The sequence below is a fragment of the Dromiciops gliroides genome, chromosome 1 (genome assembly GCF_019393635.1).
Source record: "Dromiciops gliroides isolate mDroGli1 chromosome 1, mDroGli1.pri, whole genome shotgun sequence".
NCBI lineage: Eukaryota > Metazoa > Chordata > Mammalia > Microbiotheria > Microbiotheriidae > Dromiciops > Dromiciops gliroides.
In genome coordinates this window covers 671,029,828-671,049,816 of record NC_057861.1, presented here as the reverse complement: position 1 = coordinate 671,049,816, position 19,989 = coordinate 671,029,828, and the positions used below count along the sequence as shown (strand labels likewise).

Below are 19,989 nucleotides of genomic sequence, written 5' to 3'. Positions count from 1 at the left end.
CTATTTCTACATGTAACTGGAAAATAAATACTTTTATTTTGAAAAAATAAAGTAAAGGGAAAAGGAGAACAGAAGAGTAGAAGAAATGATGGAAAGCACTGGCAGAAAATTAGAGAGGAGGGGAAGGATGAGGAATAGAGACAGGAAGGGATAGGAAGACCAAAGACAATGGAACTCGCTCCTGGGCTCCTGATGCACTATTATAATAACCACTTGCCATACTCAGGGCTGGCTGTCCCACCCAGATCCCTCCTTGCTTTCCCACCACTCACCAGACACTTTGAGCTTGAATTCCAGTGTGTCTTCACCAACTCTGCAGGCATACGTGCCTTCATCCTGTCTGGTGACCGTGCCCACTACCAGCCGGTGTTTCGTTCCCTTGTCTTCTTGGGAGAAGCGCTGGGAATGACCGAGTTCAGTGCCATCTTTATACCAACGCACCCTCACATGGGCCTCTGACGTCTCACACTCAAACTGGGCCTGGCCCCCCAACACAGCTTCCACATATCCTCCGGCCGCCTCTTTATGTAGGAAATAGACAAGCTCTGAAACCACAGGGTCAAAAAGGTAAGTGTCCTGAGAAATCAAAATGAGATAAATAGTAGGGGAGGGACTGAGGAGGACAGGCAGGAGGAGTGATGAGTTTGTCATAACTGAAATACCATTGGTCACCACAGATGATGGCCTCGATGTTTAGAGTCACTTATCTCTATTGCCCAAAGCCTTGTTTTCAAGTGTTTATCAATATTAGACATCATTCAGTCCAACCTCTCACCCAGTGCAGGAATCTCCTGTCCTTCAATATCTGCAACAGGGAGCTCGCTACCTTATAAGAGAGTCTGTCCCATCATGGAACAACTGTTAAAAGTTTTTCCCTATATTGAGTTGGAAATTCTTCCATAACTTATCCCCATTGCTACTTGGGACCAAGCAAAACAATCTAATCTCTCTTCCCTAAGATAAAATCTTCAGCTGCTTTTTTCAAAGTATTTTATTATTTTCCAGTTCCATATAAGGATAATTTTCAACATTTGTTTTCACAGGATTTTTAGTTCCAAATTTTTTTCTCCCACCTTCCCTTCCCTCCCTCCTCCCCAAGACGGAAAACAGTCTGATATAGGTGGTATATGTATAATCACATTCTTCAACTGCTTTAAGACAGCCATCACGTCCCATCAGAGTCTTTTTTTTTTTCCCAGTCTAAAACATCCCTTGCTTCTTCAACCAAACCAAGGATGATATGGTTTAAGGTCTCTTTGCTATTCTGGCTGCCCTTCCCTGGAACCCTTCTTCTCTGTCAAGGTCTTTCTGAAAACAGCTCCCACATCTGAATGTGGCAATTCAATTGTGGTCTGACCCTTCCTTGCTCTGGACACGATGTTTCTCTCACTGTAGCCTAACACCTCCATCACACTTTTAGCAGGAGGCTCACATTATTGGCTGAGAGTCAACAAAAATCCCAGGTCTTTTCTTATTATTATTATTATGGGATGAAGTTAATTATTAAGGATCTATATACCCAATTAAACTTGCTTTGCAACTACCTACACTTTAATAAAATGTCATAACGTGCCTTTTTCAGTTCCTTCTTCTTGTGTAAGCATATTAAGGTCTCTCTTAACAAAAATATCGAGAAAGAAATATTTCTCCAGTCTAAAGTCCATTTCAGATTTATGTAGATGAAGGAACCCTTATCAGTAGTTAATCAAACATCTTGGAAACAATCGTTGTTCGACTCTTCTTGGAAATAATGCACTCCACTAAATCCTCTATCCCCACCCCCACTTCCCTGCCCCATTAAAGTTAACCACTTTCCTTTAGGAATCTCTGCAAAAGAATAGGAACAATTGCTAGAGTTCCAGAAAATGGATTAAGGGGGTAACCCAACTTAGAACAGGAAACACCTTAGTCTACTTAAGGTAGGTCTACCTTCCCCATTGACATGAATGAATGGTTTAGATCATGATTCTCTAGGATGCCTGGACATTTTAAGAGACAATTTTGTTTGATGAAGCAAATGGTTTTCTGAGCTGTTCTCCAAAACTGAATTGTTGCTCAAGCTCAACCGTGAAATTTTCTTTCTTAAAGAATCCTATATTGTACATAGATAACCTATATCAGCTTGCTAGCTGTCTTTGGGAGGGGGAAGGCAATGGAGGGAGGGAGATAAATTTGGAACTCAAAATCTTATGAAAACGAATGTTGAAAACTATCCTTATATGTAACTGGAAAAAAAATATTAAGGAATAAATAAAAGGAATCCTGTAAAATATCACTTCAAAATGATCTGTATTCAAGAGATGTCTGAGGACATAAGGAGATTCTCAGTTTGGACATTTCTCTCTCTAAACAGAAGTCATTTTAGTTAATAAAATTTCTTCTGATTAGGCTTGTGCCCCAAATACAGGCTACAGTATTTTTTTCTTTGACCCTAATAAATCACTGGGCAGCGAGGTGGTACAGTGGAAAGAGCATTGGGCCTGGAGTCAGAAAGACACAAGTTCAAATCTGGCCTCAGATACTTACTTTCTGACTGATCTTGGCAAATTACCTAACTTCTATTTGCCTCAGTTTCCTCATCTGTATATAATAATATAATATATTATATTATCATATATTAATTTAATATAATATAGCTCCTTCTAGGGTTGTGTTGAGGATCCAATGAGAAAATAATTTTAAATGCTTGGCACTATATAAATGTTAGCTATTATTATTATAAAGTCATCTCCATAAAAGCCATGTGATAGGATAGATAGGCTTATTAATCCATTTTACAGAGGAAGAAACTAGGGTTCAGAAAAGATAAGTAATTTGCCTCAGACGTCTATCTCACCCAGCTACTAAAAGTCTCCCGGCTGGGATTTGAACCCAAGATTCCTGACTCCAAGCCCAGAGCTCTTCACTAGTCCATGCTCTCTCTCACACCACAAACACAGTCTACTTTGAAAAGTGGGTATCCTGCAGTTGGGGAGGATGGGTCCAGGGCAGATTCAGGGCAGGAGGTACTGGGGAGAGCCCACATCTCAGACGGCACTGTTGGGGTTGGCATGCCCTTCTGGAGTGGGGGAAGCTGCCCTCAAGTCCCACTCCCTCCCCAGCCCCGAGCACCTTGCACAGAGAGCTGGTAGGCAATGCGGTCACCGGGACTGAGGCACTCATAGAGGCCGGCATCATCCCTTGCCACATCTCGCACCCGCAGCACCCGCCGCTGCTCGGTGGCCTGGAGCTCATATTTGGGCCCGCTGGGCAAGGCCCGGCCATCCTTCAGCCATGTCACAGCCGCAGCCTGGTCTGACAGCTCAGCCAAGAGCTGAGCCTCTTCATGCAGTCGGGCTGAGATCTTCTGCACAGCGGCGGACTTGTTGGTGATGCGCACGGGGGCAGCTGGGAGATCCACCGGGAGAGAGATGGGGAGAGACAAGAGATGGGCAGTTAGGAGGGAGGACTGGGGGGAAGGGGAAAGGGAGGAGAAGGGAATGAGAGGGAGGGGGAAGGGGCGGGGGAAGGGCAAGGAAAGAGGGGAGGGAGAAAGAGGGGGAGGGAGGAAAGGAGGGAGGGAAGATTTGAGACAAACTGCTATCTAGTATAACTCCCTCATCCTGTACTTGTGAAGTCAACTTTTTGAGACAAAGGGTAAAACACTTCTCCCAATTTAATTTAATCCATGAGATTTGGCCTAAAGCCCGTTTTGGGTCATCTGCACATTTGATAAGCATTACACCTACTCACATGAGCCTCGTGTCTCAAATCCAATGTTACTAATCTTATCAACTTTATATCAGTAATGTTTCTCATAAACATCGAGTGTTAACTCACATTTATATAGTGTTTTAAGATTAATGAAATGCTTTCTTCAGAATGCTCTGTGGGGTAAAGTACTTTTACCCCCATTTTACAAATGACAAAGCTGAGCCTCAGCTTAAGTGACTTGCCCAAGGTCACACAGCTGGTCAATCAAGAGAGCTAGGATTAAAACCAGGTCCTCTGATTCCAAATCCAGGGCCCTTTCCACCACAACACTTTTATATCCTCAGTCATCCAGAGCAATATTCTGCACACAGTAAGCACCTAAGTAATTCTGAATGGATGGATAAAGGAAAATCCTAAGGTCCCAGTAGGGGCTCAGGAGAAGGGATCCCCAGCCCCTGGTTATCGTCCCTGAAGCCAGATGTGTCTGTGTGTTGGAAAGGAGGTTGGAGACCTATCTTTTGTTTTTTTTTTTTGGTTTTGGGGGTTGTTTTTTTGGTTTTTGCAGGGCAACGAGGGTTAAGTGACTTGCCCAGGGTCACACAGCTAGTAAATGTCAAGTGTCTGAGGCTGGATTTGAACTCAGGTCCTCCTGAATCCAGGGTCAGTGCTTTTTCCACTGTGCCACCTAGCTGCCCCGGAGACCTACCTTTGACTTCCATCCGGATACTGCTCTCTATGCCATTGGCCACAAATTTGAGCTGGGCACCATCCAGGTTGGCTGGTACAGGGCTGATGGTCAGGGAGTGTAGAGTGCCTTTGCAACGAATCACATATATGTCACTGACTGGCAGGGCCCGCCCATCCAAAAACCACTCCCCAGAGGAAGCCATGGTGAGGTCCACAGTGAATGTCACCTCACCACCAGCCACCGCCTCAACAGCCCGCAGAGGTGTCTTCACAGCCAGTTGGGGTTCTGAGGGGAAATGAGAGAGACCATAGATCAGTCCAGAAGAGGAACCCAGATCTGAGGTCCTGTGGACCTGTCAGGTATCACGGAGAGGATAGGACTTCCTATGCCCAGGATACCTGACAGATTTGCAGGATGACAAGACACTGAGTGGGAAGACCTTGTGGGGCCTAGAGACACCTGGTGTAATGTCACTAGGGGTGTCACTGGAGGTAATGAGAAGCAGAAGCCAAGAAAGGTACAAAAACATCAGGAGAATCAGAACTCCCATTTCTAAGCCTCCTTAAAACTTAAAAAGTGTGTTTATCATGACAACAAGGGAGGCAGGATAGGGATTATTATCCCCACTTTACAGAGGAAGAAACAGAGCCTCACAGCCATGAAGTAACTTCTCTAGGGTCACAGAGCCAGAATTTCAGGCCAGGTCTTTTGACTTCAAGTTCAATGCTCTTTCTGCTCTGTCCTCAGCTGCCCCTGCCACCCACCTTGCCAGCCATGGCTCCCCATTAACAATGGGCCACCACACTTCCTTACCCAGGTGGATGGTCCCTGGAAACTCGAGGTAGGGGCCCTGGCCAAAGCTGTTGACGGCCGCCACTCGGAACTGATAGTCTCCTGCCTCAAGCAGACTGCCCACGGTCACCTCGAGCGTGGACACTAGCTCTGTCTCATGGCACCTAGCCCACCTCTGGCTGCCCAGCCTCCTCTTCTCCACCAGGTAGCCGTTGATGGCAATGGGGCGGTCCAGCTGTGGCGGAGACCATCCAAGTGTCACAGAACTGTCCGTTTTGTCTTTCACCACAGGCTCAGAGGGGGCTTGTGGAGGAGGCTTCCTGGGAGCTGGAGGGAAGAACACCCACATACAAACACATAGGGAAGAAAGGTGAGTGCATAAAGGTCAGTCACTTCTGGGAAACCCCAGCCCCCCACCCCCAGCTCCAGAGACCAAGATGAGAAGGCCTTTTTTTTTAGGGCAGTGAGGGTTAAATGACTTGCCCAGGGTCACACAGCTAGTAAGTGTCAAGTGTCTGAGGCTAGATTTGAACTCAGATCCTCCTGGATCCAGGGCTAGTGCTTTATCCACTGTGCCACCTAGCTGCCCCCGAGAGGGCTCTTCTTACAGCTTGGGAATCCCCATGGGAAGTTTCTATGATGGAATGGAAAGAAATTAGGAATCTAAAATCTCAAAGGTGGAGGTTGAACTACCCCTGAGCAAGAATCTTTTCTATAGCTTCCCCAAAGGGCCTCGAGTTTGTATTTGAATACCTTCATAGATGGGGAGTTCACTACCTCCTCAGACAGTCAGTTCATTCCACTGTTGGACTGATCTCACAATTAGGAAGTTCTTCCATCGGCCTCAAATCCTTCTCTCTATGATATCCATTCATTGGCCCTAGTTTCGTCCTCTGAGACTGCACAGAATGAATCTACTCCCTCTTCTATATGACAGACCTTCCTTCCATATGACAGGCTTTTTACAGACAAAGAGGAAGGAGGCCCGCAGAAGACTCCAAGGGTATAAGATTGGTAGAATGGGGGCAGCTAGGTGGTGCAGTAGATAAAGCACCAGCCTGGGATTCAGGAGGATCTGAGTTCAAATCCAGCCTCAGACACTTGGCACATTGGCTGTGTGACCCTTGGCAAGTCACTTAACCCTAACATTTTAGTGTGAATAAGTTTGCTATATGCTCCTTCCCAAAGGGAACACGGAGAGGCCAGTGCCATGACCCAAAGCCAGGATGGTGGCCATGAGAAGCCAGTCTGGAGGCCTAGAGAGGTCGTGTACTATAGTAGGAATAACACAGTGCTTGTCATCAAGAGAACCAGGTTGGAATCCCAGATCTGATGCTCACTAGCTATGTGCCTCTGAATGAGTCACCTTCTGAGCTCATTTCCATATCTGTAAAATGAGGTTAAGAGCCTTCACAGGGCTGGTAAACTCTTTGTTCACCTCTTTATAACAGGGGTCGTTGGGATCAGGGTTGGAGGCCCCACATCACACCAGGTATGGGTGGCCAAGTCAGGTCATCAGTATGTAGGACTGATCTTGTTCATCCCAGGAAAGAGAAGGGAGACAAATGGTGGGAGCTACAGGAGCTATAGGACCCAGGATCAGATGGAGGGGAATATAGGTCTAGAGCCAGAAGGGATATCTAGCCTGACTTGCTAATTTTACAGATAAAGAAACTGAGGCTCAGGGAGGGGAGGAGAAGGCAGGATTCAAGCCCAAGTTCTCTGCTCCAAAGCAGTGTGTCACTGGGACATTGATGGCTGGAGACGACCTTAAAATCCATTGAGTCCAAACCCCTCACGTTTCAGATGGGGAAAGGGAAGCTGAAAGTCACTCACCCAAGGTCTCCCAGGTAGCAAGTGTGCTATTGGAACCCAATTTTTCCTTCTCCAAATCCAGAACTCTTTCTATCCTAGCGGGCTTCTGGGATCAGTCCAGAAAAATCTAGCACTTCGGATGAATCCCCAGAACGAAGCCCAAATGCTAAGTTTCTCATGTTGGCTTCTCCCCGTTCTGCCACCTTGGAAGTTAGCCCCACCTTAGATCACGTAGAGCCTAGGGATGGCTGTATTCTACACCCCCTACCCCAATCCAAGCTCCCAGCTCCATGCCTCACCAGACACAATGAACTGGGTGGAGGTCCTGCACTCGCCAGCCAGGAAGGCAACCTCTCCAGCATCCTCCTGGCGGCACTGTCTGATGGTCAGTGTGTGACAAGTGCCCGTGGAAGTGATCGTCATGCGGTCCCCAGCCTCGACCTCCTCCTGGTTCCTCAGCCATCGGATGGGGTCGGCTGGGTTTGCCAGCTCCACACAGAAGATGGCCGTGTCCCCGGTCAGTACCATGGTCTTCCTCGGGAGTTTCTTGGTGATGTTGCCTGGAGGGAGTGAACAGGGATCAGAGAGGAGGGCGGAGCATTATAAGCCCACTTTCCTGGAGGCCCCAAACACCCAGTGAGCATTAGGAGCCCCCAGGGCAGCCCCGACCCCTGCTCCCGCCCGTGTGGACCTGCCTTGGACTGTCAGCTCAGCAATGGTCCTGCTGCCCTCCTTCATCTCACAGATGTAGACGGCATCATCATCCGTGGTGACATTCTGCACCGTCAGCCGGCGCCAGGTGCCTTCTTCCTCGATGTTGTACTTTTTGCTTTGCCGAAGTCTGGTCTCCTCCTTGTACCAAGAGGCCTCCGTGGCGGGCAGGGGCACCTCGCACTGGAACGTGGCCGCCTCCTTCTCCCGGACCTCCAAGTCATGCAGCTTCTTCTTGAAGGGCACCGTGGGCTCTGGGGGCAGGGAGAGGCAAAGGGACAGGAGAAGGAAAAGAGGAGAAAGAACAGGTCATTGAGAGACAGACCCCAAGACTAAGATATACAGAAGGAAGTCGAGGGAAGGGAGATGCCTAGGAACTGACAAACTTGGGAAAAATGAGGGAAAGGGGAGAGGGGAAATGAGTGACAGCTGCAAACTGAAAGATGCAGAAGGGAGGAGGGAAGTATTCTCAGGAGGGGTGCAATGGGGGTCGGCAAGGCAGTAAGGTCAGAATTGAGGGGAAGAAGTCAGGTGGCTGAGAGAAATCCCCAGAACCTAAGAGATAGAACGAAGGGAGGAAGGAAAGAAGGAAGGAAGGAAGGGAGGGAGGGAGGGAGGGAGGAAAGGAAGAAGCATTCATTAAGGACCTACTATGTACCAGGTACTGTGCTAAATGCTTTACAAATATCTCATTTTGTCGTCATAACAACCTTCCTGCAATAGCACCTGATAGGTGTTATTATTATCCCCATTTTGTGTGTGACTTTCCCCACTCTGGGCCTCAGTTTCCTGCTCTGTAAAATAAAGGGGGCTGGACTAGATGACCTCTGTGTGTCCTTTCAGGTCTAATGGTCTGTGATTAAATCTCTGTGTGTATGCCTGCGTGTGTATGTGTGTCGCTAGTGGCGTTGTGAATCATTCTTGCTAAACTCAGCTGGTGATGGTATCTGGGGAGTTACTATGTTCAAACAGACTCATCCACAGTGCTAGGAATCTGACACACTTAGAGTGAAAAACAGAGGGAAAGTGCCCAGAGACTGAAAAGAGAGGGGAGGCAATGAGAAATCCCCCTGGGGGATGGGCAGTGAGAGAAATCCCCCAGAAAGGATGGGGGAGACCCCCATGAGGGGAAGAGAATGGATGCTAAGAGCCGAAGGGCTCTAGAATAAGACAGTGATAGGAGGCTTGGGGAGGGGGGCGAGTGGAGATGGTTGGTGAGAGACGTCCTGAGCCTGAGAAGAGAGATAAGGGAGAGAGAGGCTCATGCAGTTAGACACAGGAAAGATAATGGGGAGAGGGAAGGCAGTGGAGAAGGGAGTCAGAGAAGGAGGGGGAGATGGGAAGTGAGAGAAATGTCCAGAACCCAAGATACAGGAAAGATGCACATACAAAGTGAGATCTGGGAGATATGGGGGAGGGGGACACTGGGAAACTAAAAGGAAATGTGAATGGGTGGCAAGTGGAGAAGAGGGGAGGGTGAGAGAAATTCTTGGATCCTAAGAGATTGGGGAAGGCATAGAGGGAGGGAGCTAGCTGATGAGAGAGGTGCCCAGAGACAGAACAGAGATAACAGAGAGACTCACACAGTAAGAGACAGAGTAAAGATAAAACTAAAAATGGGCAGGGAGGAGGGTGTTGGGAAAAGGGCAAAGAAAGAGGTGGAGAGATGCCTAACGCCTAAGAGACTAAGGAGAGATAAGAGAGAAACAGTCACACAGAGAATAAGAAACAGGGGAGATAATGGGTGGGAGAGAGATGCCCAGAGACTGAAGGGGGAAAGGGGAGCTGGGTGGAAAGAGAGATACCTAGAGCCCGAGAGACAAGGAAAAAGAGAGAAAGGAGAGAGAGACACTGTGAAAGAAAAGACAGATATGAGGGAGAGAGATTCCCAGAAACTGAGAGGGTGGGGAGATAGGGAGAGGAAGAAAGAAAAAGGAAGAGATGTGGTGAAAAGCTGGTCTGAGCCTAAGAGACCAAAAGAGGAGAAATACCCAGAGATTAAAAAGACAGATGAGATGAGGGAGAGTGAAAGTGTCAGGGAAGAGGGGGTGGTGAGAGAGAGCCTTGATAAGTGATATCGGGAAGAGAGAGATGGGGAAATAGATAATGCCTGAACAAGAGAGAAAGGACACTCCCAGGGACTCTGGGACCATGAGGATGCAGATAATACAGAAGAAGAGAGAAGCCAACAGGACAGCCCAGCGGCCATTGAACTGGAGGAGGATGAGAACATCAGCAGGGCAGATAGGCTGGAACTACCACTGCTGGTCAAGGCCCATAGCCCTGCCTCCTCGTCACCCCAGCCCACACAGACTTTCCCTCTTCTGAACTCCCACAGGACTTGTCATCCATGGCCCACACCCTGGCCCCCATGCTCGTGTGATCCATGCTGGGGCTTCCTTTCCCTAGTTCAAGGTGAACTCCCCCAGGGCAGGGATGGGGTGTCCTCTCCTCCCTCCCCTCCCCTCTAGATCAGGGCCGGCTCCAGAAAGGATTCATTGACTAATTGACTGATGGATTTACTTCCATTCTCAATTGAGAGACCTTTTGCTTTCTTTCCCTTTGAGCCCCAAGGGGCACTATCTCCCAACTTACTCCCAACTCCTTGCACCCATACCCACAAACGCCACTCTAGTTCAGGTCTTCGGAGAATCTTGGAGCTTGTAGAAACCTCAGAAACCATCAAGTCCAACCCCTAAGCATACAATAACCCATTCTGCAGCATCCCTACCAAGGATTCATCCAGCCCTTGGCTCAAGACCTCCACAAGAGAGGAGTGCACTCACTACCTCCAGAAGCAGCCCATTGCACTTTGGGATGGCTCTGATTGCTAGAATCATTCTCTTTCTTTCGAGCCTAAACCCACCTCTCCACAATTCCCCACCACCCCCCCCCTTTGCTTTTAGGCCTGTCTTCGGGGACCCCGCAGAACAAATATAACTCTTTTTCCACAGGACAGGCCTTCAAACACTTGAACCCAACCTTCACCTCACCAAGCTGCCTGGGGAATCGAAATAACCCAATTGGTCTCATCCATCCATCCTGTATGTGCTGACTGTAATCTTCTTACAGCTCTGATCCATTAAACCCTTCAGCCCTTTCCTTCTATCCTTCTACTCTCCATTCATTCAAGTATAACTATTGATCCTGGCATTCAATGCCCTCCACAGTCTGACATCATCCTTTCTCATATCACTCGAATCTACATTTTCAACTACTCTGGGCAGTCCCCCATCCCTTGTTCTTGTTCTGTCCTTTCTCACTCCCAGGCCTTTTCTCAAAAGGTACTCCATCTAATGAAGTTCTTCCCAAGAAAGGGCAACCCTGGTATGTGATGAGCAGTAGTTAATATGATCCTCAGACTACACCCACATAATCCATTCCCATGTCAGATCTGGCAGAGTTTGTGCTCAGCAAGAAGGGCTTTCTGGAGCCCAGGCTCACCTCCAGGAGCAGGGGGAGGGGGAACATCAGGGGAAGAGCAGAGTAGAGGTGTCCCCCAACACTGAGTCTTTATTTAAGTGTCTCTGCTCACTTTCCTACTAGATGCTGGATGACTGACAGTCTGTTGAAGGAGCTGCCCATTGGGAAGAAGAATCCAGAAAGCAGATTCCAAATTCTCTGTAGAAAGGCATTGACTGCTGTTGCTGCTTGAGCCCAACATCTCAGAATAATCCAAGCCATTGCCTCCTCTGGCCCTGAGACCCACACTTCACCTGGGGAGCAATTCGATTACCTTTTTGAACCATCCTGGCCACACCTACAAAGTTAGAAGTGGGATTATTCATTCATGGATGAGGGCCTCACACAACAGAAAGATCTCAACTGGTTGGAATGGCAAGCTAGTGTTAACCAGATGGGGAAAAAGAAAGAAAAGAATGGATTCAATAGGAAAAATATTGAGCCTAGAGTCAGAAGACCTGGATTCAAATTCTGGTCCTGACACTTACTAGTTAGGTGACCACAGCAAGCTCCTTCTCTCTGGGTCATCACTTCCTCATTTGGGAAGTGATAACACTTAACCCACCTATCTCACAGCATAATAGAGAGGACAACTCTTTCCAAACCTTAAGGTGCTGTAGAAATGGGAGTTCTTATTATAGATGTTAAATCCTGCCCTCGAGTCCAAAAAAAAAAAAATCCATTGCAGAAGAAATATGAGATGTAAATAGAAAATATCTTAAGTGAAAAAGACCTGGGGGTTCAAGTAGACCTCAAGCTCACTGTGAGTCAGATGTGTAACTCGGCAGCCGAAATAGCTCCTGCCAGTCCTGTGGTCTTTTGTCTCGATCAGACGGGATCCAGAGTCCCATATTCAGTTGGCAATGCCACAGTCTGGGAAGCACATCGGCAAGCTGCGGCTAGAGGTGAACTACCAGGGTTAGGAGAGGATCTGGTCCCATTCTAAGAAAGTATTGATTCAAGGAACTGGGAATATTTAGCCTGGAGGAAAGATAAGAAGAAGGAGCGGGGTATTATCACTGTCTTCAAGTATATGAAGGGACTGTTGTGCAGAAAAGCAATCAGACTTTCTCCAAAAGAAGAATCAGACAGGGGGCAGCTAGGTGTCGCAGTGGATAGAACACGGGCCCTGGATTCAGAAGGACCTGAGTTCAAATCCAGTCTCAGACACTTGACACTTATTAGCTGTGTGACCCTGGGCAAGTCACTTAACCCTCATTGCCTTGCCAAAAAAAAAAAAATGAGCTAGAGAAGGAAATGGCCAAGAAACAAATGGGGTCATGAAGAACTGGACACAACAAAAACAACTGAACAAAAATATCTCAGAAACAAGACCTCTGAAATTCTATGAATGTCTCCTGAGGCTCTTCAAACGTTTGCTATTCTGCCTATCCTACTGCCCTTAAGTGCAAGTCGTGATTGTTAGGTTGTGAGCTCCTCCAAGGCAGGGGTTATCTTGTGCCTTCCTTCTGTATCTCTACAGTTTAGCACAGTGGCAGGCACACCGTAGTGAATGCTTTATTAATTAAGGCTTTAAAAATGCTTATGGGGGCAGCTAGGTGGAGCAGTGGATAAAGCACCGGCCCTGGATTCAGGAGGACCTGAGTTCAAATCCGGCCTCAGACACTTGACACTTACTAGCTGTGTGACCCTGGGCAAGTCACTCAACCCCCATTGCCCCCGCAAAACAAAAAAACAAAAAACCAAAAAAAAAAATGCTTATGGATTCCACTTTTGCATCAGGTCACCACCAGTCGGCTTTTCCACCCATCTCGTTTTTTTCCTTCACATTTGGACAAGGCTGGGCAGTTTCTGCCTTCCACCCTAAGCAAACCTCCCTCCACGTCCCTCCATCTCTTTACTAGACTCCTCTCACAGCTTTGGTTCTTCTCTCCCTTCCAAATTCCACTTAAAAATCAGTCCCCTTCCTCCAGGAAGCTTTCCCAGACTATACTAACTATACTAATGCACCAGGCACCAATCCCATCATTCACTCCAGCTTCCCCATAGTTTTATGGTTGAGGCTTCTCCAGCCTATCAGGAATGGGGTAATCACAGGGAGGGAAGGGGCGGGCAATGGGCCCAGGAGGCAGCTTACACCACTGATTTTGAGGGTGTCCAGAACTGTTCTATGAACTTGCTTGTATTTCCTTGTTTATCTCTTGCTGGAGGGGGAAGGGGAGGACGAAATTTGATCTCCCGTCAGCTGAAAACCAAGGAATTGGATTGGTTGATCTTTGAGGTCACTCCCGGCTCAAAATTTCCTGTTAGTAGGCTGCCAAGGAATCGGCATTGGTATGAATGGAACCCCACCAGGCTGCCAACCAGTCAGGAAACCTTCAGATTGACTGAGAACCAACGAGCCTGAGGCTGGGAGAATGGATCAATGAGATCAAGTTAGGGCAGGGTATGCTGAAGTTTGGAGAAGAGTGTTTTTAGCCAGTGCTCTGAGGAAGCCACCGGAAATCAAATCTTAGGGCCTTAGACTAAGATTTTAATAATAGTTCACATTTAGATAGCACCTTAAGGTGGGCAGAGCACCTGACAGAGGCTATCTCACAGGATGCCTGAGAGGCAGGTGCTAGCATTATCCACATTAAGGGGATGAGGGACGTGAATCTCAGAAATGTTAAGTGATTCTCCCAGGGTCAGTGAGTATCTGAGAAGGGATCTGAACCCACATCCCCTGGATTTCAAATCCATCATTCTAGGCACTATATGGGTGTTGCCTCTAGTAGTTTTGAAAGTTGAGTTCTCATCTATGACTTGAATGGCTTCTTGTGCAAGTGCCATCTAATTCCCTGTGGATTAATATATTATGTTCACTGGCCCCTAATGAATAGAGCCCTAGAGGGGAAAAAAAAACCCTCTCATACTCTGCAGTGTGCAGACTCAGAGTGGGGGAAAAATAAGAAGTGGAGAGCACAGCAGACTACCCAAAGACAGTGGCAATGGTGACGGCAGATGGAGAAAGGGAGCCCCTTAACTGGGAATCAGGTGTAGGAGGTCTCTAAAATCAGGATGCCAAATAGGCTCAGGAACCCACAAAGGTCTAGGCGTCCCAGAGTCTTGAACCCTCATAGGGGTCAGAAATCACAGATGCTTTACTTACCAAGGAGTGAAAAGAGCCCTGAATTCTGAAGACTCAAGACCCCTGGATTGATTCTAAGAAAAGAAACCGATGGCCCAGAAGGGAAGCATATCATCAAGGCTTGAGAGACTCAAGATAGGATGATGCTTTGAAGCCAACACTACCTCAAGCTGCCTTCAGGTCATAAGAAAAGTGACTACAGATTTCTTTTTTCTTTTGGGGGGGGGCAGGGGTGAGGCAATTGGGGTTAAGTGACTTGCCCAGGGTCACACAGCTAGTAAGTGTTAAGTGTCTGAGGATCTGAACTCAGGTCCTCCTCCTGACTCCAGGGCCGGTACACTGTGCCACCTAGCTGCCCCGCGACTGCAGATTTCCAACCAGCCCCTAGTAGGAACTGCTTCCAGGCAGAGGATTCAACCTATAGGCTAAGGGCCCGTGGATGAGTCTGTTGAAATGCAGTAATTCACTTATCACTGATCCCAGATGCTATCATGATTCTCATAGGCACTAAAAATATGTCAGCCCTAGAAGTGTTTAGCTCCTAGACTCAGAAAACTTGGAGGACAATTGACCCCCTGGCCGGAAGGGACGTTAGAATATAGAATACAGACAGTCGGACCTTTAGATCACAGACTTTCAGACCCGGGGAAGAACCTCAGAACCTAGAACAGAGAATATTATATCTGGAAGGGATCATAAAAACAATCTAGTCCAGGAGTTTTTAATCTATGGTCCAGAGACCAGCCCCCTCCCCCAAAGGGTCTGTGAGCTTGGATGGGGGGGGGGCCCACATCTTGATTTTTACTAGCCTCTAACTGAAATTTAGCATTTCGTTTAATTATTTGAAAACATGATTCTGAGAAGGACCCAGGCCATAGACAAGATTAAGAAGCTGGATCCAACATGATATTTTGACATCTGAGGCCCAGAAAGTTACAGTGATTTTCCCAAAAAGGTCACGTGACAGAACCAGAAGTACAACCCAGATCTTCTGGCCCCTAGACCAGGGCTTTGCCCACTACTTGGGGGACACTGACTAGTTTGACAACAGCTGAATGCATTTTTCTCATGAGTGACCCAGGCAAACCTGGATAATGAGCCACATTCTTGAGGATGCTCCGAGTGAGGATAGGGACCTTTCCTGAGGGGGGATGGCAGCACTGACCTGAGCCCCTAAACATCCGGCCCCAGGCTTGAGCCTGCCAACTTAAGAGATGGCCCTGCCCTTCCTGATTCCTCCTCCCTCTCTCTTTCTTTCAGACACAAATCTGCCCCCACCCCGACATGTGAGCTCAGCTATCCCTGAAGCAGGTGCTGCTCCCAAAGCACTTCCCAAAGCTGCCCCTCCTTCCCCTGTCATTCTGCCCACAGCAGCCCAGGACACTGGATGCCCATAGCCCTTTGTCAGAAAGACATCCAGGAAAGGAAAGTTTCGCCATCTCTCCCAATGACCCATCCCATCACTTCATCCCGAGCAGCTGGGGCCCAGCCTCTTCTCATACTGCCCTGCAGGAGCCTGGAAAACAGCTGACCCCTTCTAAGCCAAAACGCCCCTCCCCCATCAGCCTGCAAGTCAAAACCAAACCGCTCAGCCTGGCATGCAAAGCCTTCTCAAATCTGGGTCCTCCTTCCTATTTCTCCAGCCTCATCACCCAGAGGTCTTCCATTTAGAAAGACTCAGATCCTAAGGAGTCTCTCCATAGACACAATGTGCATCTCCCACCTTTTCTAAGTTGACTCCCTCCCCCTCTACTTCTCCAAGTCTTACCCATCTTTTAAGACACAGTTCAGGGGCAGCTAGGTGGCGCAGTGGATAAAACACCGGCCCTGGAGTCAGGAGTACCTGAGTTCAAATCCGGCCTCAGACACTTGACACTTACTAGCTGTGTGACCTTGGGCAAGTCACTTAACCCCAATTGCCTCACAAAAAAAAAAAAGACACAGTTCAAAACCCCTCTTTTTTTGCAGAGCAATGAGGGTTAAGTGACTTGCACAGGGTCACACAGCTAGTAAGTGTCAAATGTCTGAGGCCAGATTTGAACTCAGGTTCTCCTGAATTCAGGGCCAGTGCTTTATCCATTGCACCACCTAGCTGCCCCTAAAACCTGCTTTCTTCAGGAAGCCCTTCCCCCTCATAAAATAAAGGGGGTGTGATTGATGATCTCCAAGGTGCCCACCAGCTCTGATATTCTAGATTCTAATGTCCTTCTCAGTTCCAATAGTCTATGTCCTAAGGATACTCTATGTTCTACAGTAGGAAAAGGACATAGAAAGAGAAGGGGACAAAAAGGAAGAGAGAAGCAGAGAGGCACACAGAGGCACAGAGAAAGAGGGGGTTGTGAGAAGGGGGTGGGGGGTGGGGGGTTAGGCCTTAACTCTAATCCCAGTTCTGACACTGTAAAAACTTATAAAAATTTATTCTGAGGGGGGCAGCTAGGTGGTGCAGTGGATAAAGCACCAGGCCTGGATTCAGGAGTACTTGAGTTCAAATCCGGCCTCAGACACTTAACACTTACTAGCTGTGTGACCCTGGGCAAGTCACTTAACCCCAATTGCCTCACTTAAAACAAAACAAAACAAAAAACCAAACAAATGTAGTCTCAGACACTTGACACTTACTAGCTGTGTGACCCTGAGCAAGTTACTTAACCCTCATGGCCCAGCCCCCCCCCCCAAAAAAGTATTCTGAGTCTTGGTCTCCTCATCTGTTAAAAAACGAGGGGGGAGGGGGGGACAACTTCACAGGGCAAATTGTGGGGAAAGGATTACATGAATGTGTTATTATTGTTGTTTTTCTCCGTATCTCCTCTCTGTGTAGAGTACAGGAGTTCCCTGGCTTTCCAGGGCTGATTATTCATCCTTACCCTGACTTCCACCCTCAGGCAAATGAGATACTGAATGGTCAGCAGGAGAGTATAAAGGATGGTGTAGACTGGAGGCAAGATTATGGGCTTTGACGGCTTCTTTTGGTCAAGGTTTGGTGAGGGACTGTCAAAGGGAATTAGGATCATTCTGGTTCAAGAGGTTGCCCAGAAAGAACATTTCTTTCTCTTTTTTATGCACCCTCCACACTCCATTCTTTCCAAAGCCCTATCTCAGCCATGCTCTTCATCAGACTACTGAGAAGCAGGCCAGGCAGAAAGGGTTATTCTCCATTTGGCAAATGGAGAAAACTGAACCTCAGGGAGAGGGAGTTGCTTTCCCAGAGAAGAACCAGGGGTAGAGCCAGGGCTGGGACCCAGGTCTCCTGCTTCCCAGTCTAGGACTATGACCACCATATGCCTCTTTGTTTCTCTAGCACCATGCTCCTCTCTCTTAACAGACTGACAGTAAGGGAAACTGAGGCCAGGAAATTATACAGACATTTGGTTAAATGGGAAGGTTTTGTGGGAAAGAGATCTATCTATAGCACTATTCTAGGAAAAAATAATAATGAATCCAGAAAAAAGGAGAAACAGGATCCAGGAGAGAGCAGGACCCAGCTATTCTGTGTCCTGTGGCCCTTTAAATATTCTAAGATCTCAATAAAATAAAATAAAAATAAATAAATTTAAATAAAATTTTAAAAAAATTTAAATAAAAAAATATTATAAGATCTCCCTCCATCTCTGGCATTCTATATTCTACATTCTAAGATCCTTCCCTGCTCTACGACCTTCTGTGTTCTCTCCTCCCTTCTAGCTCTGACATTCTGTGTCCTCTACTCTAAAGCCCTGCCCAGCTCTGACCTTCTGTGTCTGAAGGGCCTTCCCGCTCTCATAGCCTATGTTCTGAGATCCTTCTCAGTTCTGACATTCTATGTTCTATATGGGGCTGAGAGAATCTATTCCCTACCTAATAATAACGCACAGCTCATCCTCTCCATTCCTGATCCCCATCCCAGCCTGGGGAATGGTAATAATCCCCTTGTCACCAGAGTGACTCATAGTCCCCAGACAATGTGATCTGAAGAGGGGAGGCCTGATTCCTCAGTCTGTAGAGGTGAACACCATCACCCCAACATTGCCTTGAATATTTGGTCAGGATACATGACCCAGAGGGCTAAAAAAAAATGACAACTTGCATTTCTTTGAGATTTACTAACCACTCTTTTCCTCCTAATGAGCCTATGAGGTATGTAGTGTAAATACCATTGCCTCTATTTCACTGGAAAGGAATGTAAGGTGAAGTCATTGGCCCAGGGTCATGTGGTTGGCCACTCAAGGGGCCTGGTCCTCCTGCCTCCCTGGCCAGCAGCTTTCCCCATCATGCTATCTCTTTAACCCAATTAGGGCATGAGAGCTCCGTGGGTGGGGCCAAGATGGGGAGAGATGAACGGAGAGGGACTCCTACCTCGGAGTAAGGGACCAAGGAGGAAAAGGAAAGTCAGAGGAGGGAGTTTGACCTCAAGGGCAAAGAGGGAGGGAGGGGGCATAACAATCATTCCCATTTCTCTGGGGATTTAAAGTGGAAAAAGCATCATCACGGAGATATTATAAGTATTATTAACCCGTCCTGGTGGATGAGGAAACCAAAGCTGAGATGGGAAGTGAGTGTCAGAGCTGGGACTTAACCCTAGGCTTCATGGCTCCCAGCCTAGGACTGTCCAGGCTACCTCAAAGGGAACCTAGAAAGCCCACTCACTGACCTCTCACCACCACCAGCACGGAGCTGTAGGTCTGCCCCACCAGGTTGGAGGCTGTGCACGTGTAGAGCCCGTTGTCGGTCTGTTTGCAGAAGAGGATCTTAAGAACAAAGTTCTCCTGCTCATCCTCATATATCATGTGCCTCCGGCCCTCCACCACCACCTCCCCGTCCTTCTTCCATACAGTCTCAGGCTTGGGCTCCCCAGTCACGTAGCAGCTCAGGCGAGCGTGCTTGCCCTCAGTCACGGTGCAAGTGCGTGTGCTCCCACTGGTCCAGCGCCCCACGCTGGAACTCAAACTGCTGCCTTCCGCTCGTATCTCCTCCCTCCGCCTCTGCAGGTGGGTCAGCAGGGCATTTGTCCCGGAGGTGGCATCAGCAGCCCTGGGACCCAGGAGGGCTTTCTCATCTACCACAAGGGCAGCAGCGGCACTGGTGGACCCGATAGGGTTCTCTGCCAAGACAGTGTAAGTGCCGCCATCTCGGGGACGGGCACCCCGGATCCTCAGGGAGCTGTCTTCACCCTGAGCCTCAACCTGCACTCGGTGGAAATCAGGAGACGATGGCTCGCCCAGCCGCCGGCCATCTTTCGTCCAGCTGACTGACATCGGGGGACTGCCCTGCACCCGGCAGCGGAAGGTGGCATCCTCTCCCACGCTTACGCGGATCGATGTTGGCCGCAGAAGGAAGTAGGGAGCCAGCTCGGCTCGCATGGTGTCCTCGCCCACCTGCAGGCTGACTGCAGCAAAGGCCTCTCCAATGGAGTTGCGGGCCCGGCACATGTACTGGCCGCTGTCCTCCAGGGTAAGGTCCACGATGGTCAGGCGGTACAGCTCCCCCTCCTCGGCCATGCGGAAGCGCCCGCCGGGGGCTACGGGCACCTGGTCTTTCTCCCAGCTGACCATCGGGACCGGGTTGCCCACAATCTGGCAACTCAGGGTGGCATCTTTGCCCACTGACACCAGAAAAGCCTTGGGCCGCGTGAGGAAGCGGGGCGCCCCACTGAAGGTGTGGTAATCCATCCTGGCTTCCTGGGAGAGGAGGAAAACACAGCAATGAATATGGGGAGGAAGATGACAAGTTTGATCAGAGGATTAAGAGCCGGAAGGGGATC

General features: G+C 48.4%; 1 protein-coding gene across 19 annotated transcripts in view; it reads right to left on the bottom strand.

Moving 5' to 3' along the window:
• OBSCN (obscurin, cytoskeletal calmodulin and titin-interacting RhoGEF) overlaps positions 1-19,989 on the bottom strand; it is a 325,223-nt gene that overhangs the window by 287,470 nt on the left and 17,764 nt on the right. For all 19 annotated transcript variants that reach the window (XM_043975986.1, XM_043975988.1, XM_043975987.1 and 16 more), the window contains exons 2-8: positions 18,880-19,906; positions 7,684-7,953; positions 7,288-7,548; positions 5,195-5,500; positions 4,400-4,666; positions 3,112-3,387; positions 273-545 (exon numbers count right to left, since the gene is read on the bottom strand). In XM_043975986.1, coding sequence (XP_043831921.1) covers positions 273-545; positions 3,112-3,387; positions 4,400-4,666; positions 5,195-5,500; positions 7,288-7,548; positions 7,684-7,953; positions 18,880-19,897 — 2,671 coding nt within the window. In that variant the 5' untranslated portion in view covers positions 19,898-19,906. The remainder of the gene's footprint in view (positions 1-272; positions 546-3,111; positions 3,388-4,399; positions 4,667-5,194; positions 5,501-7,287; positions 7,549-7,683; positions 7,954-18,879; positions 19,907-19,989) is intronic.